Source organism: Nylanderia fulva, unplaced genomic scaffold, assembly GCF_048542155.1.
Source record: "Nylanderia fulva isolate GAGA-0341 unplaced genomic scaffold, ASM4854215v1 Scaffold28, whole genome shotgun sequence".
Taxonomy (NCBI): domain Eukaryota; kingdom Metazoa; phylum Arthropoda; class Insecta; order Hymenoptera; family Formicidae; genus Nylanderia; species Nylanderia fulva.
The window spans coordinates 162,266-182,624 of NW_028190347.1; the positions used below are offsets into that span (position 1 = coordinate 162,266).

Sequence of the window (20,359 nt, forward strand, 5' to 3'; positions counted from 1 at the left end):
ATTTTAATTGATAAGCACACAATTTATATTTAAAATTTATTTGACTGAAATAATAATAAACATATAAAAATGATAAAAATATAGAAATAAATGAAAAATTTATAAAAAAATAATTATGCAACAGAAAGTAATAATAATATAAACATTTATTATATATACGCACATAATATATGTATTTGATATGTATAATTTAAAAGTAACTTTTCTTTAAATGTGTATTATATACTCATGATAACTTGTAATTACAAAGCCAACCATGAGTGACATTTCAAATTACTGTAATACAAAAATAATAAATTTTTTACATTTACATAAAAGAATAAAGTAAGAAACTTTTATTTTGTAATTTTTATTATATTATTCTATATATTATATTATAATAAAATAAAAAACTAGATACGAAGAGTTAGATACAGTAAAAGTTCAAAAAAGACGTAATCATATATTTTGAAATAATTGATCTTCAAACTGACCATACTTGGGGAATGTAAGTAAATGGTACTTTTAAAATGAATTTCTCCGAATATATTTGGCGAAAAATTTAGACCATGCTCGCGCTGACGTGGTCGATGATTCCAGAAGAGGGGGATAACTAACAATTCAGAGTCCTCATAGCCGGTTCTATATAAGAGTACATGTCATATCAATCGGAGGAGGCATTCTCTCTTGGTCAGTAGTCTGCCAGAGATCAAACTACGATCACGCTGAATAACTTATGCGTCGCACAAAGTTACCTTAGCTGTTTTACAAAAAAAAAGATCAGAAATAACTGGAATAACGATTAATAACCGGAATAACCGGAAAGGAAGAAATCGAGCGAGAAAAAAAAGGAACTAGAGGAGAAAAAGCAAAACAAGAAGAGTTAACGAGAAACGTGTGTCTTCGTGGTAAATATCTAAGTGGAATGCCAGTGTTCAGTCGACGAAAGGAAAAGCAGAGTATATGTGCCTATATATATATATATAAGTGAAAGTACACCTGCTAGAATCATCGTATTTCGACAATCGTTGCGGCAGTGTGACGACGCAGTTTTAATCCTTCACTCAATTCATCGCCGGAATTAAACAGAAAGTGGAAAAAAGGAAGTGACAAGGTGAGTGAATGTCAAGATAAACACAGTGCGGCATTCTAGACTAGACTATTTGTTGTGATGTATCATTTGTTAAACTAAAAAATAACTATTTATAAGTCATAGATATTAAAGTCATATTTAAATAAAATTTAAAAAATATGTAAAATAAACACATACAAATTTTTTTATATTTAATTATGTTCACAAAATTATATTGTGTAATTAATAAATATGACAATTTTATTGCGTATATAATAATTTATAAATGTAGATCGATCCTTTACGGGAAAGGAAGGGGATAAATGTATACATTAAATAAGTATAAAACTGAATATAGATTATATATATATATATATATATATATATATATATATATATCAATTTTTTAAATGCGCTTCGCGCGCGCTTGTGTTGTCTAGTTTTATAAAAAGGAAGGAAAAAAGAAATATTTTAAGTGTTCATATTTTATTTCCATATATGCCATTATATTAAAATAGTATCTTAATATAATTAAATATTAATGTCATCTCATTATAAGAGAAAAGAATGTTAATGACATCTCATTATAAGAGATATAGTTTAGAAAATAAAAATAAATTCTAAAAAATCCTAAATACCTTTGCTTAAAATAAAATGTTTCTAATTTATACACATATGATATGTATATATTATATATATGTAAATTTATCGGATAAATTTTTGGTCATGTTTTAAAGGGCAACATTATAAAGCATAATTTATAGTTACTTTGAAACTTGCAAAACAAATAGAACATTATCATAATTTAATGTATTAAAAATGCTATAATGAGAATTGCTGCGTTTTAGAAATAATTTATTTTCTGTTTCCAATAAAAGTTTCATTGGCAGTTCCTAATATATTTCTTTCAAAGATTTGCAATTACGTAAACACATGCTTATTTAAATCTTACTGTTATTAGAGCGAGACAATGCGCTTGAGTAACTAATATTTGTGATGATAAAAAAAACAACTTGCCATTTTCATATGCTTACATAATGATCGATTCGGTTATTGATCACAATCGCTATATATTATTCATTAAACATTATATACACTTATCCCTAACGGTACTTAGTCACACACACACATTTTGCATTTCATTAAAATTATTTAAATTCAATAATGTTATTGTGATGACAATACGTCATGTAAATAATTTGTCAAGATTGTTAATTACTGATAAATCTCAAAGTATTCAAATGATACCTATCTCGTATTATGATGATAATTGAATATTATAATTAAATGGTTCGCTGTTTTATGCGTTTTATATCTAATTAAATCTAATTTAATACTCGTATCATTTACAGCGTTAAATATATAATTTATATGCAAGAAGCAACATTAGTACCGTACGCGTAACTTTGTACGCACAATAGTGTGCGTGAACAACCTTCCTCTGAATGTGAATTTTTCCCTTCTCTCGGCGATTCAAGGCGAGAATTCCGACGATTTCTTTTTTTCTGTTCCGGCAGTAACGCTATTATCACGATATAGTTCCTCAGAAACGGGCATCTCATGTGAAGTTTTCCAATATGTGCTTTAATGCCGTAGTAGCATTTATGCTTCGAGATTTTTCAGAATACAAATAAGCCGTTTTTATACTAGTTTTTTAACCGCATTAATATTTATCTTGCAATACATATCGTAATCGTTTTTATACGAATTTTAATTGTTCAATTAATTTTATAGTATCACTAATTGATTACACGTAAAATGTAAAATTTAATGGTGTAAATCGATCAAATAGTTTTAACATTAACATTCCTCAGATAATTGAAATCATTATTATATTCTTGCACATCATTCCGAGGATTACTGCACAATAATTATTGAACAAAATTAGATTTATCAAATCGAAATTAATACTATTATTTAAATGATTAACAATTATAAATTATTAACTTAATTTTTCGAAATAGTTATTTATATCATATTAGAGATATCGAAACAAAAATTGTATATGCATATCACATTCTTAAATTTCGAGGCTAAATTAAAATTGCAATCTATAATAACAAATCTGTAATATGTTATTTTTTGAGCAAGACAATTATAGTACAACTAATATTTACTATTCCAATTAAAAAACAAATCCTTTTATATTTAGAAACAATTTAGGCAATTTATATTTTTTATCACTGCACACGTGAGGAATTTTGAAAGATTTTTGGAAATAATAAATGTAAATTTTTCCTTCTATGTAGAATAAAGAATTTAATACGCAATAAAAAAATTAATATATCTAAAATTTCAAATCAATTTAAAAGGAAAATATATCAAGCAAACTTTATTTTTCCTTTCTCCTCAAAAGCATCAATATACATTTATAAATGCATACTTAATAATTTTTATTCTAAATTAAATTTTAGCTCTTTGCTAACCATACGGAGCAATATAGCTGCTTCGAACATTTGAAAATGGGTACTTTGCAGCAGCAATCCATCTTAAAAGGTCAACAGATAGGAAAACACAAAGAGAAAGATTTAGTTCACGAATTATTCAGTCGCGCAGCAACGACTCATCCGAGTCAAACCGCGCTATATTACGAAGGTAAGATTTTTTTTTAAAAAGATTAGAATTATCTTCATTAAATCATGATTCTATAAAAAGATTTTAAAAAGATTTTAAAAAGATTTTTTCTAATTACCAGAATTATTGTTAGCTAGCAATGAAATTAACATTATCCATTCATATATCTATAAATAAATCCATAAAATTGATAATGGAGTTATATTTCTGCAAAAGTCAAAGCTTTTTTGTGATAAAAACAATGTTACTATTTATTCATAAGTTGATTGCAAATAATTTGATTGCAATTGACACCAATTACTTGGGAATGAATTGTAGTAATAATAATAAATGCAATATTAATTTGACTGTCCAATTATAAATATGAAATAATATCAGTAATAACACAAACATCGTGTCAAAGGAATTATGTATAAACATTGAAACTAAAAATTTCCTACAGATGATGCTAACCAGGAATACGTGCTATCCTTCAAAGAATTAGATAACATCACCAATCAGTTCGCACGAGCCTTGCAAAAATATGAAAAATTCGAGACAACTTCCCAATCATTAGTGGCTGTCTGCATGAAAACGTCACATCGTCTTCCAATTGCATTACTTAGTATACTCAAGGCAGGAATGGCCTATCTACCTTTGGACGCGGAATTTCCGATGTCCAGGATAAAACACATTCTCGAAGAAGCACAACCATTGATAATATTGATCGAAGAAGGAGGTAAATGTCACTTTTTTTTATATCATAAAAGTTCTACATAAATATTAATATTAATATTAAAAGGAGTAAGCGATTATTTTTTGTCTCATAGATTATATATATCTATATAATATAAATTAAAAAAAAAAACAATATATTTTTTGGTTTAATTCAATAATAACATATCTTTAAATATGGAAACTAAAAATGAGATAAAAAATGTTGAGAATATTTTAAATAAAAATGTGGTTCCGAAAAACAATACAAAATATTTTTGTTTTATTTAATATAACTGTGTATTAATTTTGCATTATTATCAATAAATTGTATTCATTATTATCAAGTAAATTACTAAATATATCTCATAATCTTGTTCATTTAAAAATATTTTTACATCACGTTATTACAACAAATTATCAAGATTACATTAATCAAAATCAATATTATTCATTCACGAATAAATTGAGCATGCAATGCATAACAAATGTGATATATTTACATAGCAATTATTTTTTACCTTGTAATTATGTTATGTAATTTTCTTGCGCAAAATCATATATTTACATGATTACTTCGAAAATATATAATATAATAATATCATTTCAAAATATAATTTCCAAGAAATATGGATATATTTCGTATAATTACACATGAAAAGACTTATTTGAATTCAATTCCGATCTATAGATAGTTTTTGTGTTTAATTCCGACTTAATATACATATATAATTTCAAATAGAATAGTAAGAATCATTTCTGCAAGATTTTATATTGCATAAAATTAAAATAAATATACGATTCCGTTTTTAGCGGATTTGTCAAATTATGAAGGTGCCTTGTTCGTGACTTATGAACAACTTCTAAAAGAAGCTGCAGAAGAACAAGAAGACGTACTAAAATTTAAAAAGTGTTCGAATCAACTCGCCATCGTTCTTTATACTTCCGGAAGTACGGGAATTCCAAAAGGTAACCTTCATATTAATTATACAATACGCGATGTAAAAAAATAAGTATTAACACCACACTGACAAGAAAAAAAAGTTGTTAATTTGACTAAATTGTTCAACTAATTATTTCGTTAAATAAATATATATAAAATATTTAAGTCAAAACACGTTATATTAGATTTAACATGTTGTACTTCATTTAAATACTTCTATATGTTCAATTAACAAAATAAAAATTAGTTGATCAATTTAATTAAGTTAATAACTTTTTTTTCTCAATGCACTAGTTATCTTTTGTAAGTCATAAAAGATGTATAATTGTTTTTCCATCGCACATTGATTTATGAGTGTCCTTAAAACGTTAATAGTAGTAGTTTTATAGTATTATAATATATGGCAAATTAAAAAACTGTCATTGAACATTATCTCTGTTGCAAAAATATCAATTCTAATTCAATTGCAAAAAAATTACACATGATCAAGAATGCCACTATAACTTTTAAGCTTGCATGAAATAAAATCTGCGAAATAACGTCTAATTGTATATTGTACATGTGATATTATTTATCAAATTATCTATTTAAAGGTGTGCTTATACCACATGCTACTTTACTGAATCGTTTAAAATGGCAATGGAGAGAGCTTCCGTATACCGACGACGAAAAACGATGCGTCTTCAAGACCGCTCTCACATTCGTCGATAGTGTTCCAGAGATTTGGGGACCTCTTCTACAAGGCCGCACACTAGTAATTGTATCGAAAAGTGTGACAAAAGATCCGGAAAAATTCGTACCACTCTTAGAGAAACATCAGGTAACTTTCAAAACTTCAATAAAATAAGTATTTTTTCACGTCAAATCAATATTATTTATATTAGTTTCGAACAAATGTTAGTGTTATTATTAAAATAAATATTTATTTAAAATTAATAGCTTTTTTATTGTAATAGTTAATTAAATGTTTAGTTTATTTTAAAATATAGTTATATAGAAAATTGATTTAATGACAATAATTCTAATATATTTATATAATTAGTAGATAATTAACTTTTACTCTAAGTTCAGAAATTATACTAATCGAGAAAATCTATGTTCAATCATACACCATTTAAAATCTTACACAATTATTTATATCTTTTTGACATTTCTTAAATATGTATGCGTAAATTATGTCGTACGCGTCGTATAATTTATGAAAAATTAAAATCATCCAGATACAACGCTTAGTCCTTGTGCCATCGTTACTGCATTCGCTGCTCATGTATTTGAGTTTACGAGTAAGTATACAACTATATTCTATGCATTATTTTTTTATAAGATAGAGAAACTTGCCATTATTACGTAAATTTCTGAGAATTACAATCTTGACTTAACGCAACGTTGTACGACAACTAGATAAAGATTAATACTGCACTTTTTGTTTGACCCTTGACTATTATAATAAATAGAATCTTTAATAACTAATGAAGGTAATCATAGTAATAAGTATAATCACAAAAATGTAGAATGTGCAGCGAACGTATCGCTTTTCCTCTTAAAGGCTAGTGAAAACTTCGAATAACCTTGTACTCTTGGCATTTCAACAAGACATTTTTAATTCAGAAATATGTGTTCAACAACTTTAATGGCGATAGTCACATTTAAACAGAATGTGTATGCCTGAAATAAAATAGTTGAACTAAAATGCGTTTATAAATCGGTAATTTTTAATTCTGTGATAAAATCATCAAAATTAAAAGAGAAATTTTCCCATAAGAGAGTAAAAATGCACGTATTAATCACGTAGTATTAAATACATCAGATTAAACTAATTATTCTAATTAGCAACAATTATACAATTATCGATCATTGTTTTGCATGAATGGTTCAAAGTCACTAAAAAATTTTTTTTATCAGTGATTTAATTATCTATATTTCCCACCCATATAATAAATTAATATATGTAACTATAAAATTAATATAAGCAAAAATAATCTATTGTCATCTGCGTAGAATATTGACAACGTTCTCGATCGCTTGAGACTTTGGATTTGCTCAGGAGAAACTTTGTCGGTTGCGTTGGCCGATCAATTTTTTGCTACGTTTAGCAATAAGGATAAAATATTAGCTAATTTCTACGGCAGCACAGAAATCATGGGTGACGTCACGTATTACCTTTTGAACAAACGCACGCAATTACAAGGAATGGAGAAAGTGCCAATTGGTAAGGATAATATTTATCTGAATTCTTATGTCAAATATAACTCAAAAATTAATATACGTTATTAATTATAATAAATTAATGAAGAGGTAATGATAGTAGCGAATTGATAGCTTATTGATAACATCTCGAGTCCTATAAACCGTTAATTAGTCATCAAAGCCAGTATAGCTAATAAAAAAAAAATGAATTATAAGAAATTGGCATAGACACAACATCTATATCATTTGACGCACCTTTGTTGCAGGAAGGCCTATCGATAATTGCATAATTTATCTTGTAAATAAGGACATGCGATTGATTCCTCAGGGAGAAGTTGGTGAGCTAATTGTGGCAGGAAGAAATCTTGCTGCGGGTTATCTATGCGAACGAGACACACGTAAATTTTTGGACAATCCTCACGCTATCGATCCAGGTAAAAAAATAAAATAACGTAATATAATATCGAATATTGATCTATTAAATTCGAAAAGTTTACTTTGCTCCATTTCAAACAACTATATATTAATTTGTGTGCAGAATATCCAAAGATCTTTCGTACGGGCGACTACGCTAAAATTGTCAAAGATTTGTTAATTTACGAGGGACGAGTGGATTCGCAAATCAAAGTTAGAGGTCATCGTGTCGATCTTACAGAAGTCGAAAAAATAATTGTTAGGATACCTGGTATCAATAAGGTCGTGGTTCTATGTTATAAGCCTGGTGAACTATCACAGGTAAATATGTATGTGTGTGTGTGTGAATGTAGTAAGATAAAATAAAATACTATAAAACTTTTTTCTTATTATTTTCGAAATAAAATTCTCTTCTAAGGTTTATACATACACAACAAATATCTAAACATTAAACATTTTCTGGTCGTTTAATATTAATATAATTACAAATTAATTTTATGTTCTTAAAATTTCTTAAATATAATTTTAAATAATTTTATTTAATTCTTAAATATTTTATATATAATTTTAAATATTTTTATTTGCAGACAATTTTACAAAAACTTCCTTAATTAAATGTAGATACTTTAGAAGTATTACTTTTCCGAAATAGTATAGTATAGTTTATGCAATTTAAAGGTTTTTTTGCATATGAGCGACTTTTGCAATATTTTAAAGATGTGCATTGTCCAATTAAAAAAAAAACTAGATAATTTCCTAATTTTAAATTTTATATTTTACATTTCCTTTTAGACTCTAATAGCTTTTGTAACCTTAACTGATGGCACGACTTTATCTAACTCGGAGATTGAAAGTTTCCTCCAAAGAACATTACCACCATACATGTTACCGCAAATTTTTGTTATTGATCACATACCTCTTTTAATCAACGGAAAAACGGATCGACAAACATTGCTGAAGCAATATGAATTATCTTATCCTAATAATGGTACGTCAAATTAATGATCAATGATTTTATATCATTTTGTCAAGCAAAATACCACATATATAGTTTCTCAAAGATTCACGTTATAAATAATTAATTCGCTTATTAATACATTAATTAATGTATTAATCACAAAAACGTATTTAGAATTAATTAAATTTTTATATATGAAAAAATAGAGATATTACAAGATAATTAAGAGTTATTACAAGGTAGTTAAGAGTCTATCATATCATATTACTAATATATTGAAAACCGGTTTCAAGATTTTTTATATTTTCTATTTCTTGTTATTGCTATCACCTATTAGTGCCACCTCATATTTCTCATAAGAGATTAAAATAATCTTTTTAATTGTTTCTAATATAATTTGCAATAACTCTACAGAGAATGTAAATAATAAAAAAATTAATTTTCTAATATCTTATCTCTTATCAAGCAATTAAATGATATCATTTGATCATTCTTACATTAAAATAAAAATATTTTTTTAAGAAAGTATAAAACAAAATTACAATATGTTTTAGTTATAATTCCTATTTTCAAAAATTAAAAAAGAATTGAGACATGATAAATCATCTTTCTTTAACTGAATAAATTTAAAAAATTCCTTCTAAAACTGACTCATTCATTAAAGCAAAAGATCTATTATTAACTGACGCATATTAAGTTTGAAAAATTCTATTCCACAGAAGACAACGGTACTATGAATTGCGATTACAGCGATGTGTCAGATCAAGATCTTAAAAAAGCTCGAGTTCTTTTTCCGACTGTCGCATCCGTAATCGGACGAAATAGTCGGACGCAAGTAACCCCGCATGCGAATTTCTACGAGCTTGGTGGAAATTCCTTAAATTCCATTTACACCGTGACCAAATTAAGAGACCAAGGTTATCAAATTGGTATCACGGATTTTATCAAAGCAAAAGATCTGGCCGAAGTAATAAACCGCATGCAACTCATATCTTCTGAAGAGAAACCCCTGATGGAAAAAATCGATCAGGAATCGTATATTTTTGAATCATTAAACGATTGTCACAAAGAAGACGCAATCGAGTAAGTATCATTCCAAATTCGGTTATCAATTCATATATATCTATAACACATTGTTTTGTATACACCAATAAATATATTTTTAAATTCTTAGAATAATCACAGAGAGCTTTTATACGAAAGCCGATTTGGAGCAATGGTTAATACCGAATTTAAAGAGAACAGATTATCGAGAATTGATGGAAAAGGTATGGGATTTTCTCGTAAAGAAGGACTTGAGTTTCGTGATTAAATCAAGACATAGTGACAAAACAATCGGAGTTAACATTAATTTTGATCTCTGGGATGAACCTGATTTAATGTTGAGCTCTAACTTAATGATTATATTCGATTTCCTCGAGTATTTAGAGGGACCGATTAGAGATACCAAATTACCAAAAGGCAAGGGCAAAATTATTCACAATATTATGATGGCGACATGCAGCGATTTAAATTTCGCAGAAAATGTATTAGTGATGAGACAGATGGAAGATTACACTATCCAACTAGCTCTACGAAAAGAATATGTTGGAATTTTTACTACAAATACCAGCCCTCTCACTCAGGTAACGATAAATCCAATTCCTTGATAACGTATTTGAGGTCACATTAAACAATCTGTAATTCGCGATAAAATTCAAGACAATTATATTTATAATTTGATCTATCATATCTTTTAATAAGTATGTATAAAGTACCATATCTTTTATATTAATAATTGTGTATTTCAATATATATTTTATTTTTTATAACTTTTTTTATATTATGCTACAAAATTATAAATCGAATTTACAGTGCCAAATTTTGTAACAAATTATAGAAAATTACGAGTAAATCATAATATAAAAGTTAAAAATTCTGTTATTAACATAAAATTATTAGAAGTAAAATTTCCGAATCTTTTCGCATTTAAAGTGGGCTTTAAATAATTAATGTAGAAAGTATGTATTATAATATATATATATATATATATATATATATATATATATATATATATACATATATATATAATCATGACTCAGAGAATTATTAATTTATATTTATTCTTATGTAAACTTTATGCAGCAACTTGGCACGGATGTGTACGAGTATGACACAATGTTGGTATATCAAGTAAATCGGTACGAGGCGCCTAATGGAAGTAAACCATTTGAAAAAGCTCCCGACAGTCAAGTGGCAATTTGCTCATTCAAAAGAATCAATTAAAACGACATTTATAAATAAAAATATTAGTACCAAGTAGTGTAAGCATCATTTTTCTGCAATCTTTTATCGACACATTCATATGATGGTTAATAATCCATTATGATAAGTTTTACATCTTTCCATTCAATCATCGCTTTTTGTTATTTTCGATAAATATTTAACAGCAACAATGTACTGCACACAATAATATAATAACTTAACAAGTTATTATTTGTTATTGTTTATTAATCTAAATATTATATAGTTGTATAAATGTTTTTCTTAATTCAATATTTACTTACTGAGAATTCTTCTTCTTTCCTATTTTGCTTAAAACCTGTGCTATAAAACGGATACAAGATTTCAATAATTTAAAAATAAATTTTGCTCGTAGGCAAATCATTAAAGGCACAGCGATATTGATAAAGGAAATCACTTTAAAAAACTACATAATACATGGTAATTTTAAATTTATTAAAATTAAGTAGAAAATCTCTTGTAAAAGATGTGTTCACGAAGTACTTTATTATGTGGTATATCAATGTAAATCTTAAAGCAATCTATGTTCGTTATGTTTATTTTTGTAGCTATTATTCTTTTTATCACATCCATATATTAAATAATTATTCATATAATATTATATATTAATTTTAATTAATCAATACTAATATTTTAAATTTAAATCTTAGAAAATGAAAATTAATGATAATTATTTGCGTGTCTTTTATACACACGATGTTGAGCTGTGGACCGGCCCTAAGCCGTCGCTATAACATCGCTGGGTTTCGAAGCCTATCGACAGCTTCGTTGACAAACTTTTTTGCGAATTTCTCGGGTCTCTCCTCGTCCTTCAGTAATTGAAAACTTAGTGAGAGCCCAAGATCCGCTAAATTTCTGTGAGCGGCTCTGCCTAATCTCGCGAGAGAATGTTACGTAACGATTGACGTAACAGTCGCAAGCAAGATATAAATATACATATAATTTATATTTTATTCTTATTATTCATTAACTTAACTGCTTTAACATATAAAGATTTCGATTTATGTATTATATTATTATAACATAAAGAGATTTTCAATATAATAGCTAAATTATTAAGAAAACTTTCTACAGCCGGTACTAAATTTTTCTCTCTAAATATTTCAATATTTTACCTTTGCACTCGTGAGAAATTTCTTACGAAAAATTGTTGTAAAATAAATGTAAATATTTGCATCTATATACATATAAAATAAAGAATTTAATATTCGATCAAAAAATTGATGTCAAAAATCTTTAAAATTATTCACAAATAATATAAAATAAATTTAAAAATAATTGACATTTGTAAAATTATCTTCCAAATTATATGTATATAAGCGATATGTAGGTATATAAGTGAAGTCTTTAAACTTATCTTTAAAATTATATATAAGTGAGGTTTTTAAAATTATCTTTGAACAAAAGATATCTCAAGAAACATTATTTCCCTTTTTCCATAGAAGCTTTATGCATTTATAAATGTACGTTTCTTAATTTTTACTTTAAACTAAATTTTAGTTCTTTGCAAATCGTATAGTATAAAGTAATACAACTGCTTCGACAATTTGAAAATGTGTACTTTACAACAGCAATCCATCTTAAAGGGTCGACAGATAAGTAGAAACAAAGAGAAATATTTAATTCACGAATGGTTCAGTTGCGCAGCAATGGCTCAGCCAAGTAAAACCGCGATATATTACGAAGGTAAGATTTCTTGCTTCTCGAAAAAACGGAAGTTATCCCTAACCATGATTCCCAAAAAATTAACAAAAATATTTTTTCTAATTAACAGTATTATTTTTAATTAGCTACTAACATTACTCATTAATAAATTTGTGTATATATATATATATATACAATATATATATATTATATATATATATACATATATAACTACATCAGTCAGAATATTAATAGGGCCATTGATATTTTTATAAAAGTTAAAACTTATTTATGATAAAAACAATTTTATTATTTACTCATCAATTTATTTTTTGTGCAATTTAAATTGAAATAATATTATTAAAGAGTTTATATATATATATATATATATATATATATATATATATAAATATATAAAATATAGTGTTTATGTGTGTGATTGTATGTATATGTGTAAATAATTCTAACTAATTATTATTTTGCGACTAACATCATTTATCCACCAACTACCTGTGGATACATTATAATAATAATAATATATGTAAAATTAATTTGACTGTTTAATTATAAATATTTAATATCAGTAATAATGCGAAAGTAATCGTGTCCAAAAACTTTTATGTACAATATTGAAATTAAAAATTTCATACAGATGATGCAAACCAGGAATACATGCTGTGCTTTAAAGAATTAGATAACATCACCAATCAATTTGCACGAACCTTGCAAAAATACGAAAAATTCGAGACTACTTCTCAATCATTAGTGGCTGTGTACATGAAAACGTCACATCGCCTCCTAATTGCATTACTTAGTATACTCAAAGCAGGAATGGCCTATCTACCTTTGGACGCGGAATTTCCGATGATCAGGATAAAACATATTCTCGAAGAAGCACAACCATTGATAGTATTAATCGAAGAAGGAGGTAAATGTCAATTTTTTATATCATAAAAATTCTACATATATATTATTATTAATATGTTGAGAATTATTAAAATGTTGAGAATTTTTTTTCTTTAATAAAAATATGATATAGTTTTAAAAACAATAATAAAAAATGATTTTTATTTTATTTAATATTAATGTATATTACTTTCATATTATTATCAAATTATTTCAATATCATCAATTTATTGAATTACTAAAATATAGCTTATATCTTGTTTATTTAAAGATATTTTGCATTATTTTTTACCTAGTAGTTATATTACGCAATCCTTTCACTTTTAGCAGGTTTGTCAATTTATGAAATAACATCGGTCGTGACGTACGAACAACTTCTGAAAGAAATTAAAGAAAAACAAAAAAATGCATTAAAATTGAAAAAATGTTTCAATCAACAAATATTTGAGTTCAATTCCGAACTATAGATAGTTTTTGTGTTTAATTCCGACTTAATATACATATATAATTTCAAATAGAATAGTAAGAATCATTTCTGCAAGATTTTATATTGCATAAAATTAAAATAAATATACGATTCCGTTTTTAGCGGATTTGTCAATTTATGAGGGTGCCTTGTTCGTGACTTATGAACAACTTCTAAAAGAAGCTGCAGAAGAACAAGAAGATGTACTAAAATTTAAAAAGTGTTCGAATCAACTCGCCATCGTTCTTTATACTTCCGGAAGTACGGGAATTCCAAAAGGTAACCTTCATATTAATTATACAATACACGATGTAAAAAAATAAGTATTAACACCACACTGACAAGAAAAAAAAGTTGTTAATTTAACTAAATTGCCCGACTAATTTATTCGTTAAATAAATATATATAAAATATTTAAGTCAAAACACGTTATATTAGATTTAACATGTTGTACTTCATTTAAATACTTCTATATGTTCAATTAACAAAATAAAAATTAGTTGATCAATTTAATTAAGTTAATAACTTTTTTTTCTCAATGCACTAGTTATCTTTTGTAAGTCATAAAAGATGTATAATTGTTTTTCCATCGCACATTGATTTATGAGTGTCCTTAAAACGTTAATAGTAGTAGTTTTATAGTATTATAATATATGGCAAATTAAAAAACTGTCATTGAACATTATCTCTGTTGCAAAAATATCAATTCTAATTCAATTGCAAAAAAATTACACATGATCAAGAATGCCACTATAACTTTTAAGCTTGCATGAAATAAAATCTGCGAAATAACGTCTAATTGTATATTGTACATGTGATATTATTTATCAAATTATCTATTTAAAGGTGTGCTTATACCACATGCTACTTTACTGAATCGTCTAAAATGGCAATGGAGAGAGCTTCCGTATACCGACGACGAAAAACGATGCGTCTTCAAGACCGCTCTCACATTCGTCGATAGTGTTCCGGAGATTTGGGGACCTCTTCTACAAGGCCGCACACTAGTAATTGTACCGAAAAGTGTGACAAAAGATCCGGAAAAATTCGTACCACTCTTAGAGAAACATCAGGTAACTTTCAAAACTTCAATAAAATAAATATTTTTTCACGTCAAATTAATATTATATATATTAGTTTCGAACAAATGTTAGTGTTATTATTAAAATAAATATTTATTTAAAATCAATAGCTTTTTTTAGTGTAATAGTTAATTAAATGTTTAGTTTATTTTAAAATATTGTTATATAGAAAATTGATTTAATGGCAATAATTCTAATATATTTATATAATTAGTAGATAATTAACTTTTACTCTAAGTTCAGAAATTATATTAATCGAGAAAATCTATGTTCAATCATACACCACTTAAAATCTTACACAATTATTTATATCTTTTTGACATTTCTTAAATATGTATGCGTAAATTATGTTGTACGCGTCGTATAATTTATGAAAAATTAAAATCATCCAGATACAACGCTTAGTCCTTGTGCCATCGTTGCTGCATTCGCTGCTCATGTATTTGAGTTTACGAGTAAGTATACAACTATATTCTATGCATTATTTTTTTATAAGATAGAGAAACTTGCCATTATTACGTAAATTTCTGAGAATTACAATCTTGACTTAACGCAACGTTGTACGACAACTAGATAAAGATTAATACTGCACTTTTTGTTTGACCCTTGACTATTATAATAAATAGAATCTTTAATAACTAATGAAGGTAATCATAGTAATAAGTATAATCACAAAAATGTAGAATGTGCAGCGAACGTATCGCTTTTCCTCTTAAAGGCTAGTGAAAACTTCGAATAACCTTGTACTCTTGGCATTTCAACAAGACATTTTTAATTCAGAAATATGTGTTCAACAACTTTAATGGCGATAGTCACATTTAAACAGAATGTGTATGCCTGAAATAAAATAGTTGAACTAAAATGCGTTTATAAATCGGTAATTTTTAATTCTGTGATAAAATCATCAAAATTAAAAGAGAAATTTTCCCATAAGAGAGTAAAAATGCACGTATTAATCACGTAGTATTAAATACATCAGATTAAACTAATTATTCTAATTAGCAACAATTATACAATTATCGATCATTGTTTTGCATGAATGGTTCAAAGTCACTAAAAAATTTTTTTTATCAGTGATTTAATTATCTATATTTCCCACCCATATAATAAATTAATATATGTAACTATAAAATTAATATAAGCAAAAATAATCTATTGTCATCTGCGTAGAATATTGACAACGTTCTCGATCGCTTGAGACTTTGGATTTGCTCAGGAGAAACTTTGTCGGTTGCGTTGGCCGATCAATTTTTTGCTACGTTTAGCAATAAGGATAAAATATTAGCTAATTTCTACGGCAGCACAGAAATCATGGGTGACGTCACGTATTACCTTTTGAACAAACGCACGCAATTACAAGGAATGGAGAAAGTGCCAATTGGTAAGGATAATATTTATCTGAATTCTTATGTCAAATATAACTCAAAAATTAATATACGTTATTAATTATAATAAATTAATGAAGAGGTAATGATAGTAGCGAATTGATAGCTTATTGATAACATCTCGAGTCCTATAAACCGTTAATTAGTCATCAAAGCCAGTATAGCTAATAAAAAAAAAATGAATTATAAGAAATTGGCATAGACACAACATCTATATCATTTGACGCACCTTTGTTGCAGGAAGGCCTATCGATAATTGCATAATTTATCTTGTAAATAAGGACATGCGATTGATTCCTCAGGGAGAAGTTGGTGAGCTAATTGTGGCAGGAAGAAATCTTGCTGCGGGTTATCTATGCGAACGAGACACACGTAAATTTTTGGACAATCCTCACGCTATCGATCCAGGTAAAAAAATAAAATAACGTAATATAATATCGAATATTGATCTATTAAATTCGAAAAGTTTACTTTGCTCCATTTCAAACAACTATATATTAATTTGTGTGCAGAATATCCAAAGATCTTTCGTACGGGCGACTACGCTAAAATTGTCAAAGATTTGTTAATTTACGAGGGACGAGTGGATTCGCAAATCAAAGTTAGAGGTCATCGTGTCGATCTTACAGAAGTCGAAAAAATAATTGTTAGGATACCTGGTATCAATAAGGTCGTGGTTCTATGTTATAAGCCTGGTGAACTATCACAGGTAAATATGTATGTGTGTGTGTGTGAATGTAGTAAGATAAAATAAAATACTATAAAACTTTTTTCTTATTATTTTCGAAATAAAATTCTCTTCTAAGGTTTATACATACACAACAAATATCTAAACATTAAACATTTTCTGGTCGTTTAATATTAATATAATTACAAATTAATTTTATGTTCTTAAAATTTCTTAAATATAATTTTAAATAATTTTATTTAATTCTTAAATATTTTATATATAATTTTAAATATTTTTATTTGCAGACAATTTTACAAAAACTTCCTTAATTAAATGTAGATACTTTAGAAGTATTACTTTTCCGAAATAGTATAGTATAGTTTATGCAATTTAAAGGTTTTTTTGCATATGAGCGACTTTTGCAATATTTTAAAGATGTGCATTGTCCAATTAAAAAAAAAACTAGATAATTTCCTAATTTTAAATTTTATATTTTACATTTCCTTTTAGACTCTAATAGCTTTTGTAACCTTAACTGATGGCACGACTTTATCTAACTCGGAGATTGAAAGTTTCCTCCAAAGAACATTACCACCATACATGTTACCGCAAATTTTTGTTATTGATCACATACCTCTTTTAATCAACGGAAAAACGGATCGACAAACATTGCTGAAGCAATATGAATTATCTTATCCTAATAATGGTACGTCAAATTAATGATCAATGATTTTATATCATTTTGTCAAGCAAAATACCACATATATAGTTTCTCAAAGATTCACGTTATAAATAATTAATTCGCTTATTAATACATTAATTAATGTATTAATCACAAAAACGTATTTAGAATTAATTAAATTTTTATATATGAAAAAATAGAGATATTACAAGATAATTAAGAGTTATTACAAGGTAGTTAAGAGTCTATCATATCATATTACTAATATATTGAAAACCGGTTTCAAGATTTTTTATATTTTCTATTTCTTGTTATTGCTATCACCTATTAGTGCCACCTCATATTTCTCATAAGAGATTAAAATAATCTTTTTAATTGTTTCTAATATAATTGCAATAACTCTACAGAGAATGTAAATAATAAAAAAATTAATTTTCTAATATCTTATCTCTTATCAAGCAATTAAATGATATCATTTGATCATTCTTACATTAAAATAAAAATATTTTTTTAAGAAAGTATAAAACAAAATTACAATATGTTTTAGTTATAATTCCTATTTTCAAAAATTAAAAAAGAATTGAGACATGATAAATCATCTTTCTTTAACTGAATAAATTTAAAAAATTCCTTCTAAAACTGACTCATTCATTAAAGCAAAAGATCTATTATTAACTGACGCATATTAAGTTTGAAAAATTCTATTCCACAGAAGACAACGGTACTATGAATTGCGATTACAGCGATGTGTCAGATCAAGATCTTAAAAAAGCTCGAGTTCTTTTTCCGACTGTCGCATCCGTAATCGGACGAAATAGTCGGACGCAAGTAACCCCGCATGCGAATTTCTACGAGCTTGGTGGAAATTCCTTAAATTCCATTTACACCGTGACCAAATTAAGAGACCAAGGTTATCAAATTGGTATCACGGATTTTATCAAAGCAAAAGATCTGGCCGAAGTAATAAACCGCATGCAACTCATATCTTCTGAAGAGAAACCCCTGATGGAAAAAATCGATCAGGAATCGTATATTTTTGAATCATTAAACGATTGTCACAAAGAAGACGCGATCGAGTAAGTATCATTCCAAATTCGGTTATCAATTCATATATATCTATAACACATTGTTTTGTATACACCAATAAATATATTTTTAAATTCTTAGAATAATCACAGAGAGCTTTTATACGAAAGCCGATTTGGAGCAATGGTTAATACCGAATTTAAAGAGAACAGATTATCGAGAATTGATGGAAAAGGTATGGGATTTTCTCGTAAAGAAGGACTTGAGTTTCGTGATTAAATCAAGACATAGTGACAAAACAATCGGAGTTAACATTAATTTTGATCTCTGGGATAAACCTGATTTAATGTTGAGCTCTAACTTAATGATTATATTCGATTTCCTCGAGTATTTAGAGGGACCGATTAGAGATACCAAATTACCAAAAGGCAAGGGCAAAATTATTCACAATATTATGATGGCGACATGCAGCGATTTAAATTTCGCAGAAAATGTATTAGTGATGAGACAGATGGAAGATTACACTATCCAACTAGCTCTACGAAAAGAATATGTTGGAATTTTTACTACAAATACCAGCCCTTTCACTCAGGTAACGATAAATCCAATTCCTTGATAACGTATTTGAGCCCACATTAAACAATGTGTAATTCGCGATAAAATTCAAGACAATTTTATTTATAATTTGATCTATCATATCTTTTAATAAGTATGTATAAAGTACCATATCTTTTAATTTAATAATTGTGTATTTCAATATATATTTTACTTTTCATAACTTTTTCTATATTACACTACAAAACTGTAAATCGGATTTACAGTGCCAAATTTTGTAACGAATTATAGAAATTATAAGTAAATCATAATATAAAAGTTAAAGATTCTGTCATTAACATAAAATTAGAAGTAAAATTTCCGAATCTTTTTACGTTTAAAGTGGGCTTTAAATAAATAATGTAGAAAGTACATGTATTATATAAATATATAAATCATGACTCAGAGAATTATTAATTTATATTTATTCTTATGTGAACTTTATGCAGCAACTTGGCACGGATGTATACGAGTATGACACAATGTCGGTATATCAAGTGAATCGATACGAAGCGCCTGATGGAAGTAAACCATTTGAAAAGGCTCCCGACAGTCAAGTGGCAATTTGCTCATTTAAAATGTTTAATTAAAACTACATTTTATAAATAAAAATATTAGTACGGAGTAGTGTAAGCATTATTTCTGCAATCTTTTATCGACACATTTATAAAATTATTGATAATAAAGCCTTAAAACTTTAAAATTAACTTTAAAGCTTTAAAATTAACTTTAAAACTTTAAAATTAACTTTAAAGCTTTAAAATTAATGATATAGCTTTAAAATCTTTCTATTCTTTCATA

General features: G+C 26.8%; 2 protein-coding genes across 4 annotated transcripts; both read left to right on the top strand.

Moving 5' to 3' along the window:
- Nucleotides 1–641: 641 nt before the first annotated feature.
- Nucleotides 642–11,361, top strand: LOC114939219 (beta-alanyl-bioamine nonribosomal peptide synthetase ebony-like). Its single transcript, XM_029313469.2, has 13 exons — nucleotides 642–1,093; nucleotides 3,466–3,646; nucleotides 4,068–4,343; nucleotides 5,132–5,287; nucleotides 5,855–6,081; nucleotides 6,482–6,544; nucleotides 7,260–7,470; nucleotides 7,715–7,882; nucleotides 7,987–8,183; nucleotides 8,655–8,850; nucleotides 9,540–9,903; nucleotides 9,995–10,445; nucleotides 10,945–11,361. Exons 2-13 carry the CDS (start codon nucleotides 3,514–3,516, stop codon nucleotides 11,083–11,085), a joined length of 2,583 nt encoding a protein of 860 aa, XP_029169302.1. The 5' UTR covers nucleotides 642–1,093; nucleotides 3,466–3,513; the 3' UTR covers nucleotides 11,086–11,361.
- Nucleotides 11,362–12,641: 1,280 nt separating this feature from the next.
- On the top strand, nucleotides 12,642–20,182 carry LOC114939220 (beta-alanyl-bioamine nonribosomal peptide synthetase ebony-like). 3 transcript variants are annotated; one of them, XM_085483923.1, is made up of 13 exons: nucleotides 12,642–12,789; nucleotides 13,400–13,675; nucleotides 14,243–14,398; nucleotides 14,966–15,192; nucleotides 15,594–15,656; nucleotides 16,372–16,582; nucleotides 16,827–16,994; nucleotides 17,099–17,295; nucleotides 17,767–17,962; nucleotides 18,651–19,014; nucleotides 19,106–19,199; nucleotides 19,353–19,556; nucleotides 20,008–20,182. In XM_085483923.1, the coding sequence occupies exons 1-13, from the start codon at nucleotides 12,657–12,659 to the stop codon at nucleotides 20,146–20,148; spliced, it is 2,430 nt and encodes an 809-aa protein (XP_085340049.1). In that variant the 5' UTR covers nucleotides 12,642–12,656; the 3' UTR covers nucleotides 20,149–20,182. The 3 variants fall into 3 exon arrangements, with proteins under 3 accessions (XP_085340049.1, XP_029169303.1, XP_085340050.1); XM_029313470.2 differs by having other exon boundaries at nucleotides 19,106–19,556; XM_085483924.1 differs by lacking the exon at nucleotides 20,008–20,182 and having other exon boundaries at nucleotides 19,360–19,491.
- The last annotated feature ends 177 nt before the right edge of the window (nucleotides 20,183–20,359 follow it).